At 46.3% G+C, this 17342-nt stretch overlaps 1 protein-coding gene and 1 long non-coding RNA gene across 6 annotated transcripts in view; both read right to left on the bottom strand.

Moving 5' to 3' along the window:
• Positions 1-5932: 5932 nt before the first annotated feature.
• On the bottom strand, positions 5933-7735 carry LOC148054964 (uncharacterized). Its single transcript, XR_015706141.1, has 2 exons — positions 7582-7735; positions 5933-6149 (listed from the first exon to the last, which is right to left on the bottom strand). It is a non-coding gene; the product is annotated as an uncharacterized LOC148054964 (long non-coding RNA).
• Positions 7736-10263: 2528 nt separating this feature from the next.
• The window catches only part of ARK2N (arkadia (RNF111) N-terminal like PKA signaling regulator 2N), a 51048-nt gene continuing 43969 nt past the window's right edge, over positions 10264-17342 (bottom strand). For all 5 annotated transcript variants that reach the window (XM_087763685.1, XM_087763682.1, XM_087763680.1 and 2 more), the window contains one exon: positions 10264-12215. In XM_087763685.1, coding sequence (XP_087619811.1) covers positions 12026-12215 — 190 coding nt within the window. In that variant the 3' untranslated portion in view covers positions 10264-12025. The remainder of the gene's footprint in view (positions 12216-17342) is intronic.

Genomic DNA, 17342 nt, shown 5'->3' with positions numbered 1-17342 from the left:
TTCAGAGCTAAAATGTCAGTGACCAAATTGCATTAAAAATCATGAATATTTCTTGCCAAATTACCTCCTTTGCAGACAGGGTGCTGCTGAGACCCCTCACCTCCACCTGCAAGCCTCCCCCCAGCCTTTCCGTGGGGCCGGGAGCCCATCGGGCTGAGCCTGGAGCACCAGGAATTAAGGGGATTCCTCCCTGGGGCACAGGGAAGGGGAGGATGTGGGTGTAAAGCTAGTTTTGAAGCATTTTTGAGAACTTTTCTGAGCATTTGAGAGTTTTACTATACGCTCGCACAAGCTGGGAGTGCTGGTCCAGGGCAAGACCTCACACTGGGCATGGAGGGATGGGGGAGCTCAGCATCACCTCTCTGAAAACTTGGCCGTAGCATGCAGTGCTGCTGCTTACCGAGGTACAGAGCATTATAAACACACTTTTTTGGCTGACAGGGAGCTCAGACCCTCCTGGAAAGCATGCTCCCTGCCTTGTGCCATGCCCAGGCAGGACTGTTTTAAAAATTGCCCTAGTTCTTCCTCCTGACAAGCAGCTGGAGGAAGGAGAGATTGCACAAGGAGCCCGTCGTTCTGCAGCTCCAAGTGGGATGGGGTTTTTAATGGCCCGAGACTATGTTTTAGCAGCATCCTAGCCACAGAAAAAGTCCTCAAATACTCTCAGGAGGTGTGGAGGGCAGTCAGGTGTGCACCAGGGACTCATCCTTCTTTAGCAATGGAGGAGATGAACTAAACAGCCTTTTCAACTCGCCCAGCCTTGTCCGAGACACACTGTGAGCTGCCTTTTGAAGTTACCCCTCTTTTCATTAGGATTTACTCATTATGTTTTGTCTTCTGCTCTGGGTGTCTTAAACCTCCAGCCTGCTCTTCACCTTCCCACTGTTGAATTCTAATGGCTTGGGTCTGCCCTCGGTTACCCCAAAGGCAACCTGCACCCATCTCCCCACCTCTGCAAGGGGACAGTGGTCTTCAAACCTAGGGTTGAACCCATGGGGGAACACACCATGAACAATGGAAAGAAGATGAAAAAAATAGAATCATAGAAGGCTTTGGGATGGAAGGGACCTTTAAAGGTCATCTAGTCCAACCCCCCTGCAACTGGCAGGGACATCTACAACTAGATCAGGTTGCTCAGAGCCCCATCCAGCCTGGCCTTGAATGTTTCCAAGGATGGGGCATCTACCACCTCTCTGGGCAACCCGTTCCAGTGTTTCACCACCCTCATTGTGAAAAAATTTTTCCTTTGGTTCAGTCTAAATCTACCCTCCTTTAGTTTAAAACCATTACCCCTTGTCCTGTTGCAGCGAGCCTTCCTAAAAAGACTATCCCCATCTTTCTTATAAACCCCCTTTAAGTACTGAAAGGCCACAATAAGGTCTCCTTGGAGCCTTCTCTTCTCCAGGCTGAACAACTCCAACTCTCTCAGCCTTTCCTCATAGAAGAGATGATCCATCCCTCGGATCATTTTTGTGGCCCTCCTCTGGACCCACTCCAACAGGTCCATGTCCTTCCTGTGCTGAGGACCCCAGAGCTGGACGCAGCACTCCAGGTGGGGTTTCACCAGAGCAGAGCAGAGGGGCAGAATCACCTCCCTCGACCTGCTGGCCACGCTGCTTTTGATGCAGCCCAGGATACGGTTGGCTTTCTGGGCTGCGAGAGCACATTGCCGGCTCATGTCCAGCTTTTCATCTATCAGTACCCCCAGGTCCTTCTCCTCAGGGCTGCTCTCAATCCCTTCATCCCCCAGCCTGTATTGATAACAGGGATTGCCCCGACCCAGGTGCAGGACCTTGCACTTGGCCTTGTTGAACCTCATCAGGTTCACACAGGCCCACTTTTCCAGCTTGTCCAAGTCCCTCTGGATGGCATCCTGTCCCTCAGGCATGTCGACTGTACCACTCAGCTTGGTGTCATGTGCAAACTTGCTGAGGGTGCACTCGATCCCGCTGTCTATGTCATTGATGAAGATATTGAACAGCACTGGCCCCAGTACGGACCCCTGAGGGATACCACTCGTCACTGGTCTCCATCTGGACATCAAGCCATAGACCACTACCATCTGGATGCGACCATCCAGCCAATTCCTTATCCACTGAACAGTCCGCCCATCAAATCCATATCCTTCCAATTTAGAGAGAAGGATATTGTGGGGGACCGTGTCAAAGGCCTTACAGAAGTCCAGATAGATGACATCCATAGCTCTTCCCTCATCCACTGATGCAGTCACTCCATCATAGAAGGCCACTAGGTTGGTCAGTCAGGACTTGCACTTGGTGAAGCCGTGCTGGCTGTCTCGAATCACCTCCCTGTCCTCCATGTGCCTTAGCATAGCTTCTAGGAGGTTCTGTTCCATGATCTTCCCAGGCACAGAGGTGAGGCTGACAGGTCGGTAGTTCCCAGAGTCCTCCTTTTTACCCTTTTTAAAAATGGGTGCAATATTTCCCTTTTTCCAGTCCCCAGGGACTTCACCTGACTGCCATGACTTTTCAAATATCATGGAGAGTGACTTGGCAACTACGTCAGCCAATTCCCTCAGGATGCATCCCATCAGGACCCATAGACTTATGTATGTTCAGGTTCCTCAGGTGGTCACAAACCTGATCTTCACTTACAGTGGGAGGACCTCTGCCCCCTTGATCCCCCGTCAAATGGCCTATTGACTTGGGAGGTGTGAGGAGAGAGGTTGCCAGCGAAGACTGAGGCAAAAAAGTTGTTGAGTACCTCAGCCTTCTCCTCGTCTGTTGTTACCAGCTTGCCAGTTTTGCTCATCAGAGGGGGTATGCTTTCTTTAACCTTCTTTTTCTGGTTGACATACCTGTAGAAGCCCTTCTTATTATTCTTTGCATCCCTTGCCAAGTTCAGCTCCATCCACACCTTGGTCTTCCTGATCCCATCCTTACACAACCAGGCAGTGTCCCTGTACTCTTCCCAAGATACCAGTCCCTGCTTCCACTGTCTGTGCATTCTCTTCTTGCCCTTTAGTTTGACCCACAGGTCATGAATCAGCCATGCTGGCCTCTTCCCTTCCTTGCCTGATTTCCTGCACCTGGGGATTGAGAGCTCTTGTGCTCTATGGAAGGCATCCTTGAAGATCTGCCAGCTCTGTTCTGCTCCCTTGTCCCTGAGGGCAGTTTCCCAGGGGGTCCTATTGACTAACTCCTTGACTCTCCTCTGACTTTACTCTTTGCCTGACCCATATCCCTCAGGACTGCAAACTCCATCAGTGCATGATCACTGCAACCCAGGCTACCTCCAATCCTGACGCCGCCAAGCTCAGCTCACTTGTGTTGGCAACCAACAGGTCCAGTATCACAGCCCCTCTGGCAGGGCTGTCTATTACCTGGCTTAAGAAGTTATCCTCAGTGCTCTCCAAGAGTCTCCTAGATTGCCTACCGCCTGCCATGTTACTTTCCCAGCAGATGTCAGGATGGTTGAAATCCCCCATCAGGACAAGAGCCTGTGAGCGCGAAGCATCCTGTAGCTGGAGTAAGAAGGCTTTGTCAATAGGCTCCCCTTGATCGGGTAGCCTGTAGTAGACACCAACCACAAGGTTCCCTTTGTTGCCTCGGTCTCCAATTCTTATCCATAAGCTTTCAACCTGCTCATGGCTATTCTTCAGGGACAGTTCTTCACACTCTATCCATTGCTTGATGTAGAGGGCAACGCCTCCGCCCCTCCTTCCTCACCTGTCCCTTCTGAACAGCTTGTAGCCATCAATAGCTGAACTCCAGTCATGGGATTCGTCCCACCAAGTTTCAGTAATGGCAACTTGGTTGTAGCTTTCTAATAGCACGGTGGCTTCCAACTCCTCCTGTTTGTTGCCCATGCTGCGTGCATTGGTGTAGAGGCACTTCAGCTGGGCTGTCGTCCGTGTCACCTTCTTGGAGGAACACCCCTTGGTTCCCTTGAGGAATTTCTCTGATATTTCCCTGTTGGCTCCTATTACCTCAAGAGCCCCCTGCTCATCCCCGTAAGGCTTCAACTGTGCTGCAGTGTCTCCAGCACACCTCAGATTAACAGGCTGAAGGCCCCTGCTAGCATCCCATCCCCCACTAGTACCCTGTCCATCTAACCACAGCATGCCATCCCACCCCTTATCACAGGCAAACCTGATATCGACCCCCTCCCCCTTCAAATCTAGCTTAAAGCCCTGTCGATGAGCCCCACAAGCTCCTGAGCAAAGACCCTCTTCCCCCTTTGAGAAAGGTGAATCCCGTCGGATGCCAGCAAGCCTGGTGCCGTGTAGGCCATCCCATTGTTGAACAACCCAAAATTGTGACAATGACACCAGCCACAGAGCCATGTATTAATGGACTGGATCCGTTTGTTCCTTTCAGTGTTCCTGCCTGCAACTAGAAGGAGGGAAGAAAAAATAACCTGTGCTCCCGATTCCCTCACTAACCGTCCCAAGGCCCTGAAGTCTCTTTTGATTGCCCTTGGACTATGCGTTGCAGCTTCCTCTCCACCTACATGGAAGATCAATAATGGGTAGTAGTCCAAGGGCTGTACCAGGCTGGGAAGTTTCCTGGTGATGTCCTTAACCCCGGCCCCAGGGAGGCAGCAGACTTCCCTTTGAGAAGGGTTTGCCTGGCAAACTGAAAAAAAAAGAAAACAAAAAACCAACTACTGAATGAAGAATGATATTGAGACTGGTTTTACATCTCCCTGCAGCAGCCATGTGGCAGCACGCTGCTCTGGTCCCTTAATCACATCCTAGGCATCATGTGTCAGGGCCTGAGGTGGTTGCATGGGTTTGGTTACACAAGAGGAGTCCAAGGGCTTTATTGGAGCTGTCTGACACTCATCATCAAGATCACGTCTACAACACACCCGTGGCAAATGAGTGCACCAGCACAGGTAAACACACGGTCTTCAATTATTCAAGGGAAGGCATCTGCTTACTCACTCCAGCCTACTTGCTCCAACCTAATGCATGATCATTTGAGCAGCTTCACACTTCCTCTGAAGCCAACAGACACCAAAAAGCCACAAGATTGTGTTAGGTGTTAAGGGATGGGTTGAGTGCCTGGTTATTTAGTACGTCCTGGGGTTGTTGGAGCAAACCTCCACCCAGCCCCGAGCGCCTGGGGAAGCTTGTACTGCATATACACTGCTTCCCCTACATGTTCCTGGCTCCCGTGTCTGGATTTTCCTGGGCCAGACATGGTTTGTGGACACATAGCAACTCCCAGTGATTGGATTTTTCATTGTTTCAGGGACTTTTTTTAATGAAAGGTATTTAGGAGGCTGGTTGGGCAAAGCACAGAAATGTGGGTGTTTCTACAAGCTGGTGTTCCCATATCTGATTGTCCACCAGGATTTTGTCTGGATAATCTCCATTACTCACCTGTCTGGAGCTGAAAATGGCTCTGAAGAGCTCCACTCCTTCCACAGACCAAGGGTGAGCTCCCATCACCACCTGTCCAGCCTAATGTTCAGCATGGGATTGGAAATGTGACACTAACATTTCCAAGAAAAGACCCAGCACATGTAAAGAACCATCAGAAATGAAAAAGATTTGACAAAATACCCAAAACTGTGTTTTTTCCTCCTTGGGATGCATCTCACAGACAGGCAGTCCATCTCCCCCTTTGCTGAGAAAGGGAGAGACCGTCCCCACCAAGGATATGTTTACAAGCTGAAGTTTTGGCCACATCTCTCCACCGTGCTGGATATGGCCCTTCTGCCCAGGGCTTGGGGATCTCCTCCAGAAGCAAGAGGCAAAGCTGGAGGAGCAGTTAAGGAGTCACCCATCAGCTGCCCTCAGTGATGTGCTGCTTCCATCCTCGTTGGTACCCCCTGCTGTGAAGATGCCTCCATCCCTCCCCACTCCCAAGCCACGGAGACAGAAAAGCTGAGCAAGTGCAATCCCTCACCTTCAAGAGCCAACCCCGAATGCTTAGAAGAACCACTGCTTTGCCCAAATCTATTCATTAACCCACACCACCACTTTATTTAAGTGCGAAATGGGTTTCTTAGGGTGCCCTTCCCTCTTGCTGCAAGACGAGGAGGGGGTATCCTCCTCCCGGGGGTGTGCTGCTGGCCAAGAGAAGAAGAAAAGCCCAGCCAAAGTTCTTTCCAGCCCATCATCGTGTCATGGAGAGCTTCGCTGTGGCTCTTCGTGCAGACGACAGATCCCATTAGAGCTGTAAAACAGTGGCAGAAGGGAGGTGTTGGTGAGATGTCAGAAAATCGATCTGTGGCACTCGGCCGGTGATTTGTAACTGGCAGAGCTCCTGTGAGGGGTATTTTTATTTGGCGGTTTTGTCACACACAGTCCAGGGAGAGTGTGAATAAATGGACCTGAATGGGAAGTGTAATTATGTGGAAAAGCAATAAAATTACCCTTTCATGAATCTCTGTCATATACCGTGCCAGGTAAGATGAGCTTTGAGTGAGAACACATAACACAAGTGACACATTTCCCATTAGGATCTTAAAATCATCACTCCAACCCAACCACCTCTGACTCAAAAGCTCCTCTTGGGGTTTACAGGACCACTGCCAGCTCATAACACCATGGATAAACATCTCCTATGTATCTACAACCCCAGAGGGGGAATTTGAATGCGCCCTGCTTCGAAACGGCAGCCTCCCCTGGAGGTCCATGCTGCCAAATGCTGGGGCATCCAGAGGACTATAGTTGTAATGGTGGGGGGAAATCAAGAGTATTTTAGGATGCAGATAATTAAATCAGTTGGACTCGATGATCTTAAAGGTCTTTTCCAACCTAAATGATTCCATGATCTGTGGGTGGTAACATTAGAAAAGATGCATTTCCAAGGAAGCAATGGCAAGTCACTATTTTAATGCGTGACTTTGGCATACGGAGTTGGAGATTTCTACTAAAAACTGCTGATGACACGGTGTTGTGCAGCAGTGCTGTCAATACTGGAAGACGTGGATGAGGTCAGATGAGCTGGAGTGATGGATGTGCCATTGGAGTTCAATCGTGTCAAGTTTAAGGTAGACACACAAGCACCTGGCAGAAAGGAAACGGGAACGATTTGAGTGTCCTTGATCACAGGCCAGTCAAAAGCTACCAATGCTCTGAAGCCATGGACAAAGCAAATGTGAACCTCGGCTGTATGAGATGGCATTTTGCCCCTGGAAAAGGCATCGGTCAGACTCCAGGAGTTCTGCATTCAATCTGCATCACCTACAGTAATGAAAAACAAATTTGACAGGGGGCTTTTATTTGTTTCTTTTTCCAGCTCTGATGTTGCCCTGGATTCACCCAAAGCTGCCAATGCAGCTAACAAATGTAGAAAATTATCTGAAATTAAACTTTCAGACAATTTTCCCGTGTCTGTTCCAGCTTTGCCCCGAGATTTACTGTCTGAAAGATCCTTCCTTCCCAGTAGCTGGCACTCAATTCTAATTTTAAACTGAATTACAAATCCAGATGACTAACCAGCTCCAAGAGAAAACTTCCAAGGGGCATTTATGAATCAGTAGTCGTAAAGACTCTTAGGAACGCATTTATACTTTCATAAACTCCCTGGTATCGAGATATAGACCTGGGGAGGGTTGGACTCCTCAGCTGCTGTTTAGTTGCAATAAAAGGAGGGTGTTCACCTTATTTGCATCAAAGACGAAAGTAAATGCAGGATTTGTCCATCGCAAGATTGCATTTTGCAGGCGTGCTGCTCCTTTCCTTTGCAGACAGGAGGGAAACTGCATCCTTGTGATGCTCTGAAGAGAAAGCCGCAGCAGCGGACATTCACAAACGACAACCCTAAAAAAGAGAGGGAAAACCATTTCAGCAAATGGAGACGATGGACTCAGCAAAGGACACCATTTACAGATTCTCCAGGGAACTGGGTAACTAATCCACTTAGTAAAACACTTTCAGTCCCCATTTTAAGGCAGACGAACTAAATTTTCAGCCAAAAAAATTAATCTGCATTGCAACAGTTTCACTGGGGAAAGCAATACAAAATCTAACCTGTTTGGGTAGCTTTTGTCAGTTCCCATATTGCCCCAGAAATGACAGTTCCCACAAAGCAAAGCAGCCCGAGCCACGAGGGATGTGCTGAGTGCTGCAGGAGAAATTTTAAGCTTTCCATTCGGTGTATCCTGAAGTCCGAAGACTGTGGGTATCTCTCGGTGATGGAGAAAAAAAGGAGATACGTCAGCTCTCATCTTTCCACATCTGCACCAAACTCCACAGCACTGTTCTCCCTCAGCTGGTGATACACATGAAATAAAATGAGTCTGGTGTCCACCTCCACAACCACCACCAGGTCCAGAATTTGTATTTTCAAGCTTCACAAAAGCCAAGAACTCAGTGGGGCTGAAAAGCCAACTCACTTCACTAGTATTAATCTTGACATTTAAAATACACGGATAAACAGCTCTCTTTATTTGCACCACTGAGAGCCTTCTCATGTGATAAAAAAATCAGAACTAAAGCAAAATCCCCTATTTAGCTGGAAATGTAATGGATTTTATTATTATTATTATTCCTATTTTCATATTGGCTATGAGAAGACTGGCAGGCAGTGGGACCTTCAGTTCAGCACAGTGCAGTTATACTTACCATCCTTCTCTTTACTCGTGGCTGTAAATTTCTGCATAATTCAGTGGTTCTCCAAACGCTGTTCAGTCTGACACCACCTCTCGTGGTCTGCAAGGACCTGCCCAGAGCTTCATAGCTGGTCTACACATCCATTTCAAATGGGAGTAGATCTGAGCTCGTCAGCACTACCTGGCTGTGTGAGAAAATCCGACTCTAATATCGGTCTCTTGGTCAAACGGTCTCACTGAACAGCAGAAGACAGCCCTGAGGATGGGACGAGGGGATGCGGTTGGAGAAATACAGGTATGAAGGCTGCTCAGGCACCTGAAGGACTGCGGCGTGCGGGAAGATGGGAGGCTGTGTGGAAACCGCGTCCCCAGAAGGGATTCCGCCGAGCTGCTCGTTATCGCTGCCTGCGCATCCCCTGGCATTCCCCACCAGTGCTACAGGGAGAAGCGGTGGTCCTGTTCTGGTCTGGGAGATAAAAGCAAGCTTTTCCGGTCAGGAAATCACATTTACCTTCTGGACATTCAAAATAAAATGCAGGGAACAGTGCTGAATTTGGGCAGTTGTAACCCATTCCCAGAGCTTAAGGCTTTATTTTGGAGATGTGACAAACAGCAACGTGTTGAATGGAAGTGGGGGAAAAAAAATCCCAAACAAGTTGATATTGTTTAAATAATACACTCTATTTTATTTTGTCTTAAAATAGCTTAACCTTTATGCTACAGACTTGTTTCAAAAAACAGAAGGTCTCATCTTGCACCAAAAATATATATATTTATATATATATAACACTCTGTTTTATTATTATTTTTTCTCCAAAGACCATTAAATACTAGATGGAAAATGAGAACTAAATAATGAGTGTTGAGAAGAATAAAATTTTTTAACTAGAGTCGCACGTTTTAAACATTTATATTCTAAGCAATGATTTGTCTTCAATACAGAAGATTCCAAGTTCACACTCCAGCAATTCAGGAATTGCTAAAACCATGAAGGGCTTGAGCCAATGCACGCTGAAGTCGATGGAAAGCCCCGCATCAACTCCAGTGGGTTCTGGATCAGGCCCCAAGTGCACTGGTTCTTAGCCATACAACGGCTAGCATTTCTCTTTCCTGCTGAGAAGAGCAAAACCATCCAGGCACCTTTTGCTCTTTTTTTTTTTTTTTTTTTAGAAAAAAAGAAAACAAAAAACAAAACAAAAACACTTCCTAGCTATCCAGTGACTGCGGTTTTCAGATCACTACCCTTTCAAGTTTGTGAAGAATAAGAGAAAATATGTAGTGTTTTAAATAAAAGAAAAGAAAACCTGCATCAGACTACAATACACGAATTGTTTAAACAAACACAGTGCACAATTAGAGGAAGTTTGGTTAGGACGCAGTTGTTTATATATATATACATGGAAGTCACATCATATACAAACTGAAAAACAAGAAAGCTAGTTTGCATTTTTCATGGAAGGACTACAAATGAGTCCCTGCAGCTTTCTTCAAAACTGATCTTTAGAAGACTTTGTGAAAGAGGAAAAAGCAGCCACACTAAATCACTGTTCCAAAGTTACCTTTACAGCATGTGTGCTAGTCCACGAAAACAACAGCTGAGTTGCGTGATTAAAATACAAGGAAAAAAAGATCAACAGCCACTACTGATATAGTGCCCCAATAGTACAGGGCTTTTCCCTACTGCAATGCGAATGGGCTCCATCCACATGCCGCTCCCTCCCTCCCACCCCCAGAGAAAGAAATCAGTCACTAGAAGCACCACATACATTTTTCTGGCCATGCAATACACTGATGTTCAATGTTTTAAAAAGCTTGAAATTGGAATATCAATCCCTTACCTAGTTGTTCTTTAAAGTACAGTCATAACCATTCTGCTTATTAAAGAAAAAGCTGTTTGTTACTAACTATACCACCACTGCTGGTTTTTTTTTCCTTTATGTGACAACACAGGTAATTTTATTTATTTTTTTGCCCACAGATAAAATTATTGGAAGCCAAATAAACTTAGAAATCAACCAACACAAAAAGAAAACAAAACTTTCCATGTGCTGACTACCCCCGTTCAGCCTTAAATGGCAAAAAATCTGATGATAGAACTGTACAAAATTCCCACTAGAAACATTTTTGAATACAAAGGAACATTTTAATTGCACAATAGACATTTAAAGTGAATATCATCTTGTTAAAGTCTAATCTTTGGTTTTTGCCTTGAGAAAGGCTCAAAATGACAGATGAGGGGCAGGAATTTCCACATACACTACACAAAGTACAGCCTGCTAAAGTAAGTTCCACTGATTTTGGTAAATATTCTGGTAGAAAGTATTTTGTGGATCATACCCTAAAACAATTCCAAAACTAGGATAAGAGATATGACCTAAAGCCAGGAAAATGGTGCAGATCTAGTTTAAAAAAAAAAAAAAACAAACAACAAAAAAACCCAAAAACCAAAAAACAAAATCCACAACCTTAAGCCCTGATCCGGCAACATCTTTTAGTACAGAGTTTTAAGCACTTGAATGGCCCCATGAGTTTCAGCGAACTGTCCAAGCTGAACGCTACGCATCTCCTAAAGTGCTTTGCCAGACTGGGGCTTTGCAAGTTTTTTGAGATGGTCAATGAAGCAAATAAGCAACAGTAGAAATGAGGACTATGAGCAAAATGTTTCGTTTCTCTTCTTCTCCTACTCCAGGCAAGACTTGGATATAGGTAAAGTTCAGCTATATTTAAAAAGGAGAGGGATGCTGGGCCTTCTTACTACATTTCTTTTTCTTGTGCTTTTGCAATAATCAGCTGCTAGTAAGTCACTACTATTTTAAACCGTAACAAGCTGTGGGAAATGATCAGTGAAACACAGTAGTCAAGCAGACAGAAGACTCCGCACTGAAAAGAGTGTAAACTATAAATTATATTGAAAATAAAAATCCTTTAATTAAAAGCTGTTCAGTGCATATGTTATGGGCCATTTGTATTAAAGACAGTCCCTCCTGCTGGTAACGTAACCAAATCAGCATGGGTATAAATACTCTTGGCCCAATTTTCAGAAGTGTTGAATACCCCCAGTTCCACTGAAATCAGTGAGGACACAGCATTTCTCAAAATCACTGATGTTCACACAGCAAAACACTAACTTCTACTAACAATCTCAATATACTGATAAATTAAAAATGTTCTGAAGTTGGAGGTCGGAAAGGGTGGGAGGATGTAAGTTTGCACAGTTATTTCTTCAGATTAACACACACACAGGTTAGTAACTGCAGATGTGTTTTTAAATTTGGAGCTATTGGCTTTTAATTCTGGGAGGAATCCTCCTTTGAGAAGGCAAAAACGTTTTAAATGATACTGAAATTATACTACATTCTTACGGAAATGAAAAGCTTCATGAGTTTGAATTTCGTAATGCCAGGAACAGGACTTCTGAAGCTGAAGCTTTAACAATGAACTCCTGCGCCACAAAGGGGAGAAGGGGTGGGGACACGAACACAGTGACACCGCATTACAGTAGATATTTGCGTCTGGTATCCTCATCCAAAGTGAGGTCTACTACTTCTGGGGGCGAAGACCAATTCTGCTGGGGAGTCACAGCTGTCCATGATTGTGTTTGCTGAGTGTTAATGTACTGTGAGCCTGAGCCATGCTTCCAGGAAGACACACTCTGAATCACACCTCCCCTGGGATGCACACACCTGTAGTAAGGCAAAAAACACAAAGGATTAAAGCTACTATTGAATTCAGGCGCAAGACTCTTAGCTGCAGTGGTTTATCACTTAGGCATCTTGTTAACATGTCCCTCTCCAAAATGTCCTTGTGGATTTTCTATTTGTAGAGTCCATGACATCTTAAATACCCAGTAAACAAAGCTGAGACTAAAATTTAAACTTGAGGGGGATTAAATTACTTTTAAGAACTGAATTCTGCCAGTGGGTGTAAAGTGATATTCCTTACAAAATATGTGCATGGATCCCGGATCCCAAGGATCTTGAAGTCTGCCCCATCATGGGAGGTACCATGCATTATTCAGAAGCACAGTTTCCTGCTAGCAGTTTTACCCACTGGACTTTTAAAAAGAGAAAAATTTTAAGTGAGGCTTGATGAGACAAAGAGAAAAGCTATCTTTCTATATGAAATCAAAACCATGTTAAAATAAGCACATAATGATACTTTCATTAAAATAATTACAAGAGAGAGCCTGTAATTACATTATTACATTTGATTTTTCTTTGGTGGTCTTAACTTCTTAACTAAAAATTACAAGCATGCTGGGAAATGCTCACTCGTTAACAGTACAGCCCCACTTCAGCAAAACATTTAAGCTTTCAGTAATTATAGTCAGTGAGACTAAATCATGTATTTAAAGAAAAGCACACGCTCAAGTGCCTTGCTGAAGTGAGGTACATATCTACTTATTTGCACAGTATTTTTACCTGTTATAGTCATAATAGACATGTGACAATTTAAGTACAAACGAATAATAATTAGAAAAAAAACAAAATGAAAGACAGATTAATTTTTTTTATATGATGAAGTGATAAAAAGAATTTACTGGAGTCTTTAAGATGATCACTCCATTCCCAGCTGTAAATCTTAAACAAGTGCTAGTAAAACTTTATACCTAATTCTCTAAAATTTGTTTTGCTCTTGTAAGCACTGGTGGTGGCTGTGGCTGCTCCTGGCTGCATACTTAAGCAGATGTTTGGCTGCTGGGGTAACCTTTTACTGTTTCTATGTGAAGGCACGTGTACCGTATTTCAGGAACCCAAGTTTTCCGCACTGGTCAAATCATAGAATCACTGAATGGTTTGGGTGGGAAGGGACATTTAAAGGCCATCCAGCCCATCCCCCCCGCAATGGGCAGGGACATCTTCAACCAGATCAGGTTGCTCAGAGCCCCGTCCAACCTGGCCTTGAATGTTTCCAGGGATGGGGCATCTACCACCTCTCTGGGCAACCTGTGCCAGTGCCTCACCACCCTCATCATATAAAATTTCTTCCTTATATCCAGTCTGAATCTCCCCTCTTTCAGTTTAAAATGATGACTCCTTGTCCTATCACAACAGGCCCTGCTAAAAAGTCTGTCCCCATCTTTCTTCTAAGCCCCCTTTAAGTACTGAAAGGCCGCAATCAGGTCTCCCCACAGCCTTCTCTTCTCCAGGCTGAACACCCCCAGCTCTCTCAGCCTGTCCTCATAGCAGAGGTGCTCCAGCCTCTGACCATTTCTGTGGCCTCCTCTGGACCCGCTCCAACAGCTCCATGTCCTTCCCGTGCTGAGGACCCCCGAGCTGGACGCAGGGCTCCAGGGGGGTCTCCCCAGAGCGGAGCAGAGGGGCAGAATCCCCTCCCTTGCCCCACTGGCCATGCTTCTCTGGATGCAGCCCAGGACACAGTTGGCTTTCTGGGCTGCGAGAGCACATTGCTGGCTCATGGCCAGCTTTTCTTCTACCAGCACACCCAAGTCCTTCTCCTCAGGGCTGCTCTCCATCCCTTCATCCCCCAGCCTGTACTGATACTGGGGGTTGCCCCAACCCAGGCGCAGGACCTTGCACTTGGCCTTGTTGAACCTCATGAGGTTCACGCAGGCCCACCTCTCCAGCCTGTCCAGGTCCCTCTGGATGGCATCCTGTCCCTCAGGCAGGTCAACTGCATCGCTCAGCTTGGTGTCATCTGCAAACTTGCTGAGGGTGCACTCGATCCTACTGTTTATGTCATTGATGAAGTTATTAAACAATACCGGTCCCAGTGTGGACCCCTGAGAGACACCACTTGTCACTGATCTCCATCTGGACATCGAGCCATTGACCACTACCCTCTGGATGTGACCATCCAGCCAATTCCTCATCCACCCAACAGTCCACCCATCAAATCCATATCCTTCCAATTTAGAGAGAAGGATGTTGTGGGGGACCGTGTCAAAGGCCTTACAGAAGTCCAGATAGACGACATCCATAGCTCTGCCCTTGTCCACTGATGCAGTCACTCCATCACAGAAGGCCACTGGGTTGGTCAGGCAGGACTTGCCCTTGGTGAAGCTGTGCTGGCTGTCTCGAATCACCTCCCTGTCCTCCATGTGCCTCAGCATAGCTTCTAGGAGGATCTGTTCCATGATCTTCCCAGGCACAGCGGTGAGGCTCACAGGTTGGTAGTTCCCAGGGGCCTGCTTTCTACCCTTTTTAAAAATGGCTGCAATGTTTCCCTTTTTCCAGTCCCCAGGGACTTCACCTGACTGCCATGACTTTTTGAATATATGGCGAGTGGCTTGGCAACTACATCAGCCACTTCCCTCAGGACTCTGGGATGCATCTCATCAGGTGCCACAGACTTATGTATGTTTACATTCCCCAGGTGGTCATGAACCTGATCTTCTTGTGCAGTGGGAGGGACTTTGCTCCCCCAGTCTCCATCTTGACATCCATCCACTTGAGAGGTGTGGGAAGAGAGGTTGCCGGTGAAGACTGAGGCAAAGGAGTTGTCTGAGTACCTCAGCCTTCTCCTTGTCCGTTGTCACCAGTTTGCCAATCTTGCTCATCAGGGGGGTATGCTTTCTTTTGCCTTACTTTTCTGGCTGACACACCTGTGCAAGCCCTTATTATTATTCTTTGCATCCCTTGCCAAGTTCAGCTCCATCCATGCCTTGGCCTTCCTGATGCCATCCCTACACAACCAGGCAGTGTCCCTATACTCTTCCCAGGATACCTGTCCCTGCTTCCACTGCCTGTGCGTTTCCTTCTTGCCCTTCAGTCTGACCAGCAGGTCTTGACTCAGCTGTGCTGGTCTCTTGCCTTCCTTCCCTGATTTCTTACACCTGGGGATTGACAGCTCTTGCATCTGCCAGCTCTGTTCTGCTCCCTTGTCCCTGAGGGCAGTTTCTCAGGGGGTCCAACTGACCAACTCCTTGAACAGCTGGAAATTTGCTTTCCTAAAATTCAGGGTCCTGACTTTACTCTTCGCCTGACCCACATCCCTCAGGACTGCGAACTCCACCAGTGCATGATCACTGCAGCCCAGGCTGCCTCCAATCTTGACGTCATTGATTAGCTCATTTGCATTGGTGACCGACAGGTCCGGTATTGCATCCCCTCTGGTAGGGCTGTCTGTTACCTGGCTTACGAAGTTATCCTCAGTGCTCTCCAGGAGTCTCTTGGATTGCTTACAGCTTGCTGTGCTACTTTGCCAGCAGATGTCGGGGTGAAGTCCCCCAGCAGGACGAGAGCCTGCAAGCGCGATGCCTCCTGGAGCTGGAGTAAGAAAGCTTCATCAATAGGCTCCCCTTGATCGGGCGGCCTGTAGACACCAACCACAAGGTTCCCTTTGTTGCCTCGGTCTCTGATTCTTACGCATAAGCTTTCGACCTGCTCATGGTTATTCTTCAGAGACAGCTCTTCACACTCTATCCATTTCTTGATGCAGAAGGCAACCCCTCCACTCCTCCTTCCTCGCCTGTCCCTTCTGAACAGCCTGTAGCCTTAGATAGCCACACTCCAGTCATGGAATTCGTCCCACCAAGTTTCAGTAATGGCAACTAAGTCGTAGCTTTCTAGCAGCACGGTGGCTTCCAACTCCTCCTGTTTGTTGCCCATGCTGCGTGCATTGGTGTAGAGGCACTTCAGCTGGGCTGTCGGCTATGTCACCTTTTTAGAGGAACACCCTTGATTTCCTTTCAGGTATTTCCCTGGTGTTTTCCTGTTGGCTCCTATTATGTCAGGAGCCCCTGGCTCATCTCCGTAAGACTTCAAGTGTGCTCCAGTGTAGCCAGCACATCTCAGAGCAACAGGCTGAGGGCCCTTGCTAGCAGCCCGTCCCTCTAATCTTGGTGTGTCATCCCATGGCTTCTCACGGGCAAGCCTGATATCATCCCCCTCCCCCTTCAAGTCTAATTTAAAGCTCTGTCAATGAGCCCTGCTAGCTCATGAGCAAAGACCCTCTTCCCCCTCTGAGAGAGGTCAATCCCATCTGATGCCAGCAAGCTTGGTGCCATGTAGGCCATCCCATTATCAAAAAACCCAAAATTGTGGCGGTGACACCAGCCATGGAGCCATGTATTAATAGCCTGGGTCCGTCTAATTCTTCCAATGTCACTGCCTGCAACTGGAAGGAGAGAGTTAAAAATAACCTGTGCTCCAGATCCCTCACCAACCGTCCCAAGGCCCTGAAGTCTCTTTTGATCGCTCTTGGACTACACATTGCAGATTGATTGCCACCCACGTGGAAGAGCAGTCATGGGTAATCGTCCGAGAGCTGTACCAGGCTAGGAAGTTTCGTAGTGGCATCCCTGACATTTACATTTTTTTTTGTTTTAATTTAAGGTAGTGCAATTTATTTTCTCCAGAACTACTTAGGTTATGCTCATCTCTCTTGGCTCTGGTTAGAATTTCACGAAATAGAATGAAAAATCTCATTCTCTGAGCTCTAACTTCTCTGAATATAAATGTCTCATTTCCTTCTCAGATACACTATTTAGTTTTGGATGTGATGTTCAGAATGACTTTTTAATTACTTCTTCAGTCTTAAAAACACATACTTAAAGTACATATCTACAAAGAATAAGTAATAAGAGACTGGAACTCTTAACAGATGTAGGGGATTTTTCTAAAAAGCTTTCTTTTAAGAAGAAATATTTGTAAGTGTAACTGACAAGAAAAGCTCATAGCCAAAGCAAACTAAATATGATGTTCTGTCTCAGGGACTATGGTCCATCGTTCAGATACAGAACAGTCCTCAATGCTTAGGTAAAGATAATACTAACTTTTCTCCCTGAAGGTGACAAAAAGCAAGCTATAAATTATCTCATAGAAATGATACCTCACAAAAATAAAAGT

The sequence above is a fragment of the Nipponia nippon genome, unplaced genomic scaffold (assembly GCF_047370975.1).
Source record: "Nipponia nippon isolate SJK-2023a ecotype South Korea unplaced genomic scaffold, ASM4737097v1 scaffold_29, whole genome shotgun sequence".
Classification (NCBI taxonomy): domain Eukaryota; kingdom Metazoa; phylum Chordata; class Aves; order Pelecaniformes; family Threskiornithidae; genus Nipponia; species Nipponia nippon.
Note: the sequence above shows the minus strand (reverse complement) of the source record. Positions and strands in the feature narration are given on the sequence as shown.